Consider the following 13,698-nt stretch of genomic DNA (forward strand, 5'->3'; position numbering starts at 1 on the left):
CCTAATTAAGATAAAGAGAAAATAAAATTTACTCAAATAATTTCCAAAATACAATGGAACTGATTGTAAAAGTATAATGATATTATCATTTGTGTAGATCTTTAATTAGATACAGAAAGTGTTATGATGATCTTTCATTAAATGCACAAAATGTTATGTTATGCAATGAAAATGCTATGATTAATTAAGTACAGAAAATGCTTCATATACATTTTCCAAAAATTATTAGTCCGCATTTGAATAAAACCTTTAAGAAGTACTTATCTGAGAATAAAACTTTAATGACAGACTAAAAATTGTACAAGGGGACTATAAAGTGTAAGGTATAAGTAAAGTTGAGGGGATATGTGCTGAAGACAAATATGCACATTGCGAAAATTGTTTACCAAAAGAAATGCCAAGTACCTTATTTATAAGTATTTATTCTAATGTATAACAGGTTGACAAAACTTTGTAAAAAATATTTATTCTATCCAAAATGAAACAAAATATTATGTAAGCAATTTTATGATACTTTACTACTTAAAACAAAAATACAAATATTTCCGATTGCTTGCATTTCAAAAGAAGCAAAGTTCCTTTTGTGTGAGCTTGCATTCAAATTTTAAGCAAAAATGTGTTTAATTTAAATAAGGCCCTATAAGGAAGTCATGTGATGTCCACATCAGGTATCTATTACAAGGCGTTTGTTACAAAAGGATAAAAAAAATATCGGAACAGAGATTTTATTGTTTCAAGTTATTTATTTCATTTCAAACAACTGAATTTATATCATTCTAAATACTGTATTTGTGTTAGTTAATGTAGTTTTTTTCTTTAACATTCCCTAAGTTAAAAACGGTAAAAATAATTATTACCTAGCGTATATATATATATATTCTCAGCCATAACATAACGTCCAGTTTTATTGCTGTCACATTTCAGATTGATTCTAAGAATTGTATGAGCATTGACATTATGTTAATATAAGTTTTTTCCTTTAAATTACTTCTACTTTATCTGATAATACCAATTAAAGTTTAAAAATGCGGTATTAAAATATTGCAAATATTTCTGTGTTCAGTCTAAAAGATATTTGATTATTATCATTGTTTAAAGACAATTTACATCTTTTTTGCTTAAGTTTGTTTTTCTAGCTGTTTTTAGTCTAACTTTCGATAATCAGATGAAATCTGCGTTAGGAAAAATATAGGTAGAGTTTTTTTTTAAATGAATATAATTGGGAAAGTGAAACGAGAACAGTCAGAAGGAAAGAAGGGACAAAGTTGAAGTTGGATGTCGCTGTATGAAACATGTCGGATGTAAATGTTATACAGATGACCTTGAAAAGATGGCCTTGAATTTAAAATCTGATAGCAGATTTTATCAGCTGTTCTAGTGTATTGGATTACTGAATAACTTTAGTCTGTGTTAACTTCGAATTTGTATAAATGTTTTTTTTTTGGGTTTGGTTTTTGGTTTATTTGTATGGGTTAAATCTTGAAATTAATATTATTTCATCCTATTTTTTAACCTTTTCAAAAATACACATATTTGAGATGACAAATCAATATTCTACAAAAATGGTTTTTGAAATCTGACACAAAATATTTTTATTTAGTGTTGAAATTGTTTTACACATCATAGTTTGACGCTGAAACTAATAATCGCGGTATTTTTATATTTGCACATCGGATAGATAAAATAAAACTTTCAAATGAAGATTTGTTGAAATTTCTAATACAATTCACGGAATTTCGGCGGTTTCCCAAAAATTATTCGATTTTTTACTTAGCCTGTAATTGCTAACAGTTATGGAGTTTTAAATCAAAATGATTCAGCCAGTGCTATGGATTTGTACAGATCTCCTTTAATAACCATATCAGGAGAACAGTAAGATTTGAATTGAGCTAATTAACAGCTCATACAGCATGATAAATAGGTATTAGAACCCTAGTAGAAAAATAAAACATATATAAGGCGAAATTCTATTTGATACGCGAAGAATATCGACGATCACCAGCCTGCAATAAATTCCAGATTGGTAATTATAGAGAAGAAGCGCAATATTGTAAACTCTGAATTACACTAGCTGTACTAACTGATTGACAACTGCTCTCAACCTTCTGTTTACGGGATTGTTCAAAGTAAAATGTAAGTGCTTATGATAACTTCAAGAAAAATCGCTTCTAGGGCTTACAAAATGCGGTTTTTTTTGGAAACTTTTAGAATATCAGCAAGTTGCACGAGTACTTGCTAAATGCCTGCAAATTTGTGATAAAAAGTGTTTTTAAAGTTCACTAGGAAGTCTCTACCCACATCGCTCAGCTCCAGCCCAAAATTCAAACAACATAAACTTCAATTGATCCCGAAAAACATTATCAGTAATATAATATATGAAATAAACACAAGAAAATACAGGAAAATGACACAAATTCAGAATCAGACAAAACATCCACCAAATATATCTACCAACACCATACTAAACACACTAACTATGTGGAATAGGAAAGAAAAACAATGTACAGCATTAAAAAGCCGAACTATACTTACCGAAAATTCGAATTATAAAAAAATAAAACAAATGTTTACAAAATTTTACAGCATTCTTCAGTACTTCTTTATAAAAATTGTTCCCGTTACATTTGAAGTGACGATGAAATTAGATTTCAAATGGAAATTAAGTGAATGCTGTGTAAATTCAAACCATCAGATAAATTTGTAAATCTTGAACAAAAGAGTTCATAACTCGCATTTAGAATAAATATCTGTCATATGAAGTTTGTAAATTAGTAAACTGAATAGAAATTAAACAAATTCAGTGTTATGGTGCAGCTGAAGTTTGTAAGAATTTTTGTTTGAAATATTTCTTTTCGCATAATACAATAACGAAATTAGTTTTTAAGACTGATTAGTCAGCACGCAAACAAATGATTTTAAAATTGGTTTTATTTAATAGCCTTAGTAAAGGTCTAGGTATTTCTCTCATATGAAAAATGAAACAGTTTCTTTAAAAGTATACTTCCATTTAAGACACTTTTTTTCATTTAAATACTTTTTTAACATGGGAATGCGTTCCTCCGCAATGGTCTGATAGGAAAGCAAAAATTAAGAGGCTATTTGATCTGCGCTTGTGAGCGGCAAGGTCGTCTGATAGGAATTTATCCGTAGACAGTGTGTTCGGGTGGTGCTTGTTGTTATTTTATTTTATTTCGTCAAGCTGGTGGTGTTGCGAATTTATAAAAAAATTGATGAGTGCAGAAGATAGTTCATCAACAGAATTTACTGTTAAGCAGAGCAAGGTAATACAGGATTCAGAAGCACGTGACATTTGTTAGGTAAGTTAATAGACTGTCAAGATTTATTCTAGCATCCGTATATATTCATTCAATTGTTAATTTAGGAGATTTGAAGATGTTTTTGTTCAACACATTGATGAAATATTCTGAGACTACTTTATTGATCGACGAAGCGTTTATTGTAGATACAAATGTTCCTGTTATTATGATGGAAAGTTTTAATCCAGATGTCAAATGAAATGAAAAAACATTTGGTTTCATGAAACATCATTTTAATCTCAATACGGTGCCAAATAACTATACAAGTACACTTGGCAATTCATTTATAGATTTAACATTTAGTAGGAATATAACCGGCCATTTTAAGTGAATAATTGCAATAAATAAGAAATAATAAAATAAAATAAAATATATGTGTGTGTAAAACTTTTAGTTTGTTTTATTTTTTTTCTATAATATCTCCATACTTCTGTTAGCAATCCTACGTATTAAGCACCAGCGGCTCTTTAAATTAAAAAAGACAGCCTACCGTTATTTTTTAAACTAATTTATGTGTTAGTGTAGAATTATTATACAAATGAGACACATATATTGCCCTAAAATAAAATATGCCGAATACTGAGACGGAAGTATTTTTCTACAAAAATGTCAAAAAAGGTTTACTTGGAGGTGGAATTCTCAGACTATTGAATCAGTATTTGCACTTGTAAAAATGAATTTTTGCATTTACGCATATTATCTTTTTTTCTCTGTACTGAGTGAGCGCGCCCTGAGATGGCTTCTGACTGTAGAGATGAATCAGACGTAATGTATACATACTGAACTGGAAGATTTGAATTTTTAAAGTATTTTCTACAAACATACTTTAAAAATTCAAATTACCAAGAATATTCAAATTACCAATTACCAAGAAGCGTAAATTAAGGAATTTGAAAACGGTAAGAAAAAACAGAAAATACTTAAATAAAATTTAATTTTAAAGTAATTGGAAGAACCAAAAAATGTAGTTGAATTCAGCAAAGTATATTACAAAATTGAAAATCTAAAAACTTGTAACGGAATTTTATTGTCTTGATTCCGTTCTCTCTCAGGAGGATGACTGAAATAAATGCAAACGAATCACGTTCCAGCACAGGAAACTCCTACTCTTAATTAAGGCTGCATTTGCGCTTAGCTATAGTTTATTGGTAAGATTAAGTTTGCTTTTAACTCGATTCTCAAACTAAATTAAGTTAACTTCTGATAATGTTTATATAGTATATGCTATCTAGCAGTGGTGTATGAAAGGACTCGATTCAGTTTTAATGAACTATCTCATTTTAAGACGGTAAATTCAAACATGATTAAAAATAATGTTTTTGGATATTTTTTCATTGTTTCACTAGTCCTTTGAGCGGCAGGCCATTCAAGAAATGTTGCATTTACAGAACACTCGAATTTTGGATTTTTCAGAATAATTCATAAAAATATTTATTTTCTGAATCTTCAAATGATAAAATTTATTTATGTATAATAAAAGAAGTAAAAAAAAATCAACATATATTGCAAAAAATTCAGAATGAATTGTAAAATCTGTTTTATAATTTATCGAAATCTTTGTTAATTCTTTTTGAGTAGTTTATTTCTTTTCAGGAATCTTATAGAACAAAGCGATTTAAATCCATCAATGGACATAGACATTTGAAAGTCATCATTTGGAAAACATAGCTTTCACAATCAGCAAGCTATATTTGTATGTAATAAATAAATCAATATCACTAGTATTCTTTATAAGGTACTAACGTTGAGTGCCACGTCAGTCACCGGTGACTGACATTAAACTTTCCGTTCAGGAGACATCAGTTACTGGTGATTGACAGTGATAAATATGATATAACACAAAAAACAATTACATTGTTTTAATGAATTTTATTGAAATACGGTAAACATAAAACCTGTTGTTCTTCGCAGATATCAGAAACTTGTTTAATCAATTTTCTGTCCATTTCTCTACCAAACTGTGCAGCGTTTTCTTCATATCGTAATCCTCATATCTTTGCATTGTAGAGACTTCGCAGCTTTTTTTGGAGTTTGGGCGGGGGATTTTAGTAGTACCCGCAATACCAATAATAGATGGAATGTCTTCATCACGACAGTTTTTGAGGTGACATTCAATTGATTCAAATGACATTTTCGCGTTCTAGGCTAAAGAAAGATTTTTGTCTGCATTGGACCAAGAACCACAGAGAGCTGAATGCATATAATCGTAAAAAAATTCTAATCTTAACTAATAATCTTAGAAGTACGCTTAGTATACCACAATATCAGCGCCCTTCTAAGCAGCCCGTCTTACCCGAAGGCAATTTACTAATAAATTCGCATGGCACTCAACGTGTTACACAATCAGAAAGACGAAAAGTTTTATTTGGAAGTACTGTAAATAATCGGTTTTAGGAAGCATTGATTCAATGTCATTTTTCTGCTCAACTCAATTTATTCAGGTTTATGTTATACGAAGTTCATTTATGAGATTTTACTATACATAATTGATAAAAAAGTAGGAAAGGATATAACGAAGAGAAGTAAATTTTTCATGCTCCTTTTTTATCGTATAGTTCTTTTATTTTTGAAACAACGTTGCTCATTATTCCACAGTTCTAAAGCAGTAAATCAGTATAAAGGTTTTCTTTTGAAAATATGATTTTAATTCTAGCAAGAGTAAAATATTCCTTATGTATGAGAAAACTTCTTTAACCTAATAATTGTAATGTGAGCTGGGAATCTCTACCTTGTGATTTAATATTCCAGTTATATTCGTATATCGATCGTATGAAATATATGGATTATTCACGAAATTATAATATTGCGCTAAATGTACATAATTTTTTTTATTAATTTGAATTAGATTCTCTTTATCATATCCATAATAAAATACATTATTGGATGGAATAGAATCCGCATTTCATTTTCTGGCTGAAAGCGTAAGCTGCAGTATTGTAAAGTGCCTAACGTAACAGGCTAACATAAACTACTTACCTCTTGTTCGTTCGTAAGTTTCCATTATGATGTCTTTAAGAGTGGTGTTGTGTTTGGTGAGGTAGTCTCCCGGAATGTAAAAGATTTCCAATATTTCTATTTCATGTTCTTGAGCAAGTTGTATAAGTGCTTCTGCTACTTGCTTATCAGATGAGCTGTCAGAAACAAGCAACATGAGCTGGTCCCACATGAAGTGTTTCAAGAGTGAGATGAGCGATTTGGACACCTTAGAGCTCGGAGGAAGAGTCCGAGCAAACGTCGAGAAGATCGTCTTATCGGACACTTTGCTATCAGAACATTTCTAAGAATAAAGGAAAAAAAAACAGGAACAATTTTCAAAGATATTTACTTGTTTCATGGCTTATATGTTGTAAAAGACAAAATATACATACATGCAAAATAAAAGATAAAAGTGAAGAAAAATTCTAACATTATTTCCCATGCTATTCATATATATATGTTATAGTTTACTGTTATATAAAACCTTTCTCTTCACGTATTCCCATGTTATTATAGATATATGCCCTAGCTTACTATTATATAAAAGATTTCTCTTCACGTATTCTCAATGATAATTAAATTGGAGGTAATAGCTGAGATTGGCTCTGAAAGTTTGGTGGATATATAAAAACCATACTAGTTCAGAATCCATTTCAAACGGATTATTCAGGGCTCACACAAATAAAAAATCTGCATGTCTCAGCAAATCAGAAGATATGGTTTTATGAGTCATATGAGAAATGCTTATGGCATGATTTTCCTGATAGCACAAACATATGATAAACTGAATACATCAAAGAAAGGTACCTGACATGTAAACATCTATTACGTTTCTACCAGTTGTCAATAACTTTTGGGCTTTCTGAGTTTGGGCTTTCTGAGGTGCAAAGTTTACAGTTCGTTTAGTTCCATTTTCACCTTCTTGATGTTTAAAGAACTAAAATACTTCAAGAACAAATCCCTTGAGATAAAACTCTTATTTTGGCTTCCTACTAAGGCTTGTCACTGATAATGGATAATTTTGTTCTCTTAAAATTTTATGACTGAACGGTTTATAATAGTTCCATTTTACATTCAACATCGAATATCGAGACAAAAATATAGAAGATTTGAATAGTTCCCGATTTAGTTATTATATATCAAAAATATTATTCTGATCTGCTTGTTTTTTTCTTTTAACTCTTATAAATGATCTGGGCTGAGCTTTTGAAACTTCTTCACCTGAGTTCAGAAGCAGAGAGAAAGTATCATTACTTGATTATATAGATAATATTACTTGATTATATGTTAACAAAAGCTCACGAATTCTTGGTACTAAATCAGGTAAAACAAATAAAAATAGAGCTAAACTGTTAGCGCATGGGAACTGTAAATTATATCATCATCACTGTTATTGAAGTCACTAAGAACTGAACATTACTGGAGTTGAAAACGCCTTTCATTAATCATACAAACGGTATAATTATTTGTACAAGTTACTAGCGAGAACTTTTTATACATTTATCTAATATAAAACTATAGAATATGTATTATAAAAATAAAATAGAAATAAAAGTGTTAAGAACTGCCCATATTAAACTTTAATCTTCCAGTTTAGATCAAGGATATAAAATGCGCATTAATTTTAAAGAGGAAGATCTATTTTTACTTTTAAATCGGAACTCAAGCTTATGTTCAAGACAAGATATGCAAGAAAGTCCATGTAGAATTAAAGGTAGGTAACGTTAAACACTTCCTCGCTATACGAATTTGATACGATTCCCTGCTTAACATATACTGCAACTTCGAAAAATTTTAATCATTACTATGCAGATGTAAGCTGATTGAAAAATTTTAAGAATAATTATTTTATTCAGAATTATAGATGGATTAAAGAATAATACGCCGGTATACTCAAAAAGCAAAAAAAATCTAAAACCAACTGCAACATATTTGTTGATTTTTGCCTAGTTTTGCGTAATTAATCATAATTTTAAAATTTCATGGAAGCAAGAATATTAATAAAATTTGTTAGAGGTATTTGATGGCGATTTCATGCAAATAAATGTATCGGCAGCTTTTATGTACATAAAAAGAATTAACTCTTGCTAGAATTTAAAAAAATGTCATTCATTCTTTTTGGATAATATAATGAGATGTAAAAGATAACATATGATTTCGTTCTTAAGAAAAAGTTTAAATCGGATATCTTTCCTAATTCAAAATTTAACAGCTCGTGCAACTTTCAATGTTTTTATTTTGATCCTCTTGTAAAAGGATTATAAATTTGGTCTCGTATGTGTTTTTGAAAACATGCATAGGGTAAAAATATAAGCTCTTGCTAATTTATTACCCTTCAACCAATCTAATAAAGTAAAATGTTAACATTTTAATTTATTAGATTGGTTGAAGAAATAGTTTCCTCTTCCAGAAGTTGGACTCCATCAATTAAACGTTATTCGAATCTGTATGAATAGATACCTTTCATATTTATGAATTAATTTCGAAACCCAAGTTTCAGTTTTAAACTTTCTTTAGCTCAGAAACAAACTGGCTAATTAATATACTGAAAACTAATTTTTTCCAATTATAAGTAATTTCATTATAACCAATATAAAATATACGGTCATATTTTGTTCTCTAAGATGCACATAGATTTTTTTTTTTTAATTGCCAGGCTAATATATTTTATTTTAAACAGTTTGGAGATTCTAGGTTATCAGCTCAAAGAATAAAATAGTTCGATTAAGAATATTAAATCATTTACAGACATAATTACCCTTATAAAAATGTGAATTAAATTGGTAAAAAAACAATAAGTAAATAAGAACTTTTCTCATCAAACTTCGGGATAATTAAAATACTTTTTAATTAAAATTACAAAATGTTCAAATGTAGAATAAATAATTTTTAATAGATCAATTTGTTTTATATATTTCATGTTATTTTTAATATTTTGTGATTAATTAAAAGATAACCAAATATTTCAGTTCTTGTTATTTTTAATATTTTGTGATTAATTAAAGGATACCAAATATTTCATAATTTTAATTCTTCTGTATCAAATAATTTGTTGTAATACGGTAATTATAAGCTATAGAATGAATAAATTTTAGAAAATTTTAAACAATGCTAGGAAAAAATTAGTAAATTAATTATTTTAATACTGTAACCAATCCTTTAACATAAACTGTTGGACTAATTGTGACAACAAGGGTGCCCTCTTGTGAGTAGCCAGAGAAGGACTTTAGTAAAAGTGTCTAACCTGATAGATTGTATCAGACTCTTGCTCTATAATTTTCTTAAAGTTAAATATAATGTCCGTTGTAACTTAAACCTGCTAATAAATACTTGTTACACTATACACGATTTTTCTATGAACCTATCTAAACGCCCAACGTTATGTTTAGCTTTAAAAATTTTCCTTGGCTTTTGCTCCCTTTCTTTTTCAGAAACAGTACTTGCATCCACACCCGCTGGATCCAACTCCTAAAACTTTAGAAAAAGAAATACCTCGCCCATTAGGTATGAATTTTTTTTTGTGTGTGTGTTTGCCACTTCAACGGCTTATCAGGAACAAATAGTTGTTGTCAATGCTATAAGTTGTTTTGTATTTAAACACTAATGTTCTATAATGGGTTAACTCTTAATATTGAAAACGTGAAAATACTTAAATATGAAAACGTAAAAATACTTTACTGTGTTCTTAAAGTATATATTGTTACGGATTTGATATTTAAATAGCTAATGTTAGTAGAATTGTAAATTAAATTGTTTTATTTTCCGTGCAGTGCAGCGCGTGACGAATATTATGAGAAAGCTAAGTTTAAATTTAAAAAAAAATTAAAAATACAAGAGCATGTGCATTTAATATCTAATAAATAAATATCTCTTTTTGATATCGAGAAATTGCTAGAACAATCTCGCGCGTGATTTAAAAAGCTTATAAAATGGAGGAAAACCTCTCAATTCAGTTAGGATTCTGAGTTAAAAAATGAAAGTTTCTCTCTTGCGACGACGACTACTCTGTGGAAATCCTGTGGAACGGAAAATAGAGACTTAAAACCATGTCTTGCCATCCTTGTAGGAGATGCGCATGACAACTGGCATTCGAAACTCCCAGTTATTCGCTTCGCTATGAATTCGGCCGTCTGTGACACAACAGGCCATACACCAGCATTCCTAATGTTTGGAAAAGAGCTGAGGACTGTCGACGACGTTGTTCACGATTTCAAAGCTGTGGTCGAAAATGATAACTTTGTTCCTGAAATGATCCCTTATCTTAAAAGATTCGTAACTATTACAAAGGACATACGAGAGCATATCGAAATAAAGCAAGATAAACGTAAAAAGCAATATGATAAAGGAAGGCGACAAGTGTTTTATTTACCAGGCGATAAAGTATGGGTAAATTTACATCCCGTTAGCAATTTAAAAACAAAAAAGACTTCAAAGTTCATACCAAAGCGTGAAGGTCCATTCTTGGTAATGACACGACACAGAAATCACCTACTTCCTATGCCATTTCAAGTCTTCATAAACCATCAGAACCGTTAGGAACGTACCATACATCTGCACTAACACCTTTCAAAGACTCGCCACCTCTCCCATTCTTCCGCTCAGGAAGAGAGGTAGACCTCCAAAAGTTACTTTGCATTCCCGAAATAATCAAGAAATTGTGGTTCTGGACAGTGCTTCAAAGAGAAACAATGTTACAACAGCTCCCAAATCCTCCAATTCTGTCTCCTTGCCGGAACGTCGGCGGAGCCAGAGGGAGAGTTTGTAACCAATCCTTTAACATAAATTGTTGGACTAACTGGGACAACAAGGGTGCCCTCTGATGAGTAGCCAGAGAAGGACTTTATAAAAGCCCGGTGTTTAACCTGATGGGTTGTACCAGACTTTGGTTCTGTAATTTTCTTAAAGTTTCTTAAAGTAATATCCGCGTGTAACATAACCTGCTAATAAAACTTGTTACACTATACACGACACTTCTGTGAACCAATCTAAAACGATCCCCCTCACAATACGGATTTCGTTAATATATGCATTTTCTTATCTGGATTTACATTACCCAATGCTAGTATTTATAAGATAGAAGATACATTTGTACTGATATGTTTCTTATAAGACAACTATAATACCAGCAAAGCACCTTAGAGATCATTTTGAAATTGTTTACTAAAAATCGTTCGTAAATGCTACAATTTTAAGTGTTTGCAACAGCCTGATCAAATATATAAGAAAAGAATTCAAAAATGGTTTTTCTGTCGAAACAGATCGAAACATATTACTTAACCTATTAACGTATGTGCAGTACAGATAAATAGCAGAAATATTTTATTATAATGTTAATTTCATTCATGATTAATTATATCTTCATTCCTCAAAAAATAAGAATTACATTTAACATTTTCGTCGCATTAATACATAAGACATTTTCTCCCTTCTTCCCGCATACCTTCGTGGTGCAACTGGAAGCACGCTCGACTCATATTCGAAGGTCCAGAGTTCGAAACGTCGCGGGGCACTACATAATTTTATCGTTCCAGCATCGATATAACCGAAGACCGCTACAAAAATACCTACTAATAACATCACTTCTGAGTGATACTTGCATAGTTTTACCTGAGCGGTTTCGCCATAATATCTTATAAGGCTCCCAGTATACTTTATAATCACTTGTGTAGAATACTAAATAATTTCGTAACTCGATCATTATTTCAAACCAGGATCTTCAGAACACGATACGTCATGCAAGCGATTGTATATCAAACATGAGACTGCCTGTCGAGCATATAATTAAACCATTGCATGGAATGTTAACTGAGGATGAGTGAGACAAATAATACTTATGGACTCCGTTTGGAGGTTTTAACATTTAAAAGGTATCAATGAATATTATTGGTTAACACTTTAAAATTAACAAGATAAGAATAGGGATGCATAAATAAGATCTCAGTGAAGTCGTATGATTTAGGTAACCTGATTTCAAACAAGCTCTAAAAGAGAATGCATGCATAGTTCAATTCTTTCATTATAAAGTTAGAAATTTCTCCATCCAGGTTTTTAGTGTGGCAAGGCATCGAACTCGTAATTCATTTCCAGGGACTTAAAAGGAAAATTTGATTTCATTCTGACTTCTGACAGGAATCCAAAGTTCTTAAGGGAGCGAACGGATTGATTTATAGAGTTTGAAAATCTCTACAATATCTTTGAATTGTTTAATGTTGTAGAACATTAGTTTAACAATAATCCTGTCTTAAGAATTAGAATCACTAAAAGATAACTAAAAATGTAACCTAAACTATGAATGATTTTGCATGATCGCAGTGTTTATTATTGATAACTAAACTTAGATTCCATTTGGAAATTATAATTAATCAAATAACATTTTATCCTAATTCAGAAGTCAAACAACAAAAATCAGCGTTATATTTTCAAAATTTTCGCAGTACTGCGAAATACTGCGAAAATTTTGAAAATATAACGCTGATTTTTGTTGTTTGACTTTTGAATTAGTATTTATTCGGTGTGTTATTGTGTCTTAACATTTTATCCTGTTTAAGATATACATAGCTGAATCGTTATTTTAAAGTAAGACAAATATTAATGGAAATAATGTAAAAATAAACAGAAATTTAAAATGGATGAACGTAAAAGAGTATACATTTTTATATACAAGATGTAAAAATGAGACTACGGTGTTTATTTATTTTAATATCTAACGTAAACACGTGTCCCCAATTACAAGGTTTATTTTAATTTCTTATGAAAATACCCTTTATAAATGGAAATAATTCTGTAAAGGAATAGATGAGGAGGGGCATTTTATATGATTTACATACAGTAAAAAGGCTTATTAATCTATTATTCATATGTTTTAATTCATTAACTTAAAAACTTCCTCATATATAGTATGCAAATTTTCAAACAGATATGTGAAACAAATATTTTCATCAATAATTAAATGGACATTTACAAACAAAATGACAAATATTATATTAATCCAAGACGAAACTGTTATTGATCTAAATGGGTGCATTTTGTTCTTTGCATTTTTTCTTAGTCTTGAATTTTATCTATGGTAATACTAGGTACGGAAAAAATATTCAACACAGTATTTTTTTTGCGTGAAATATCTTCCCCAATTTTGTATCTAATGATAAAGAAACTTTTAAATTTATCTTTTAAATTTTAATCATCCAGTTAATTAAAGTAAAATAACACGCCGCATAAATATTAATTAAGTCAAACAACAAAAATCAGCGTTATATTTGAAAATTTTCACAGGACTAGTTTCGATTCTCAGCTGCCAAAGTGCAGATAAACGAGATAAGATATAGTGATAGCCTGGACAAAGCTACTGGCGGCATCTATTGATGAAACAAGAAAACTAAAATATAATTACCTTACAACATAATTC

General features: G+C 30.0%; 1 protein-coding gene and 1 long non-coding RNA gene across 2 annotated transcripts in view; one reads left to right on the plus strand and one right to left on the minus strand.

Moving 5' to 3' along the window:
• Window positions 1–13,698, minus strand: part of LOC118183554 (guanylate cyclase 32E-like) — a 459,050-nt gene that overhangs the window by 135,588 nt on the left and 309,764 nt on the right. The window contains exon 4 of the mRNA XM_085817033.1: window positions 6,294–6,594. Coding sequence (XP_085673159.1) covers window positions 6,294–6,594 — 301 coding nt within the window. The remainder of the gene's footprint in view (window positions 1–6,293; window positions 6,595–13,698) is intronic.
• Window positions 1–13,698, plus strand: part of LOC146997227 (uncharacterized) — a 70,047-nt gene that overhangs the window by 24,526 nt on the left and 31,823 nt on the right. The gene's annotated exons all lie outside the window — the stretch shown is intronic.

The sequence above is a fragment of the Stegodyphus dumicola genome, chromosome 5 (assembly GCF_044657685.1).
Source record: "Stegodyphus dumicola isolate Sdum_Otavi_A_Nest chromosome 5, ASM4465768v1".
In the NCBI taxonomy this organism is placed as follows: Eukaryota; Metazoa; Arthropoda; class Arachnida; order Araneae; family Eresidae; genus Stegodyphus; species Stegodyphus dumicola.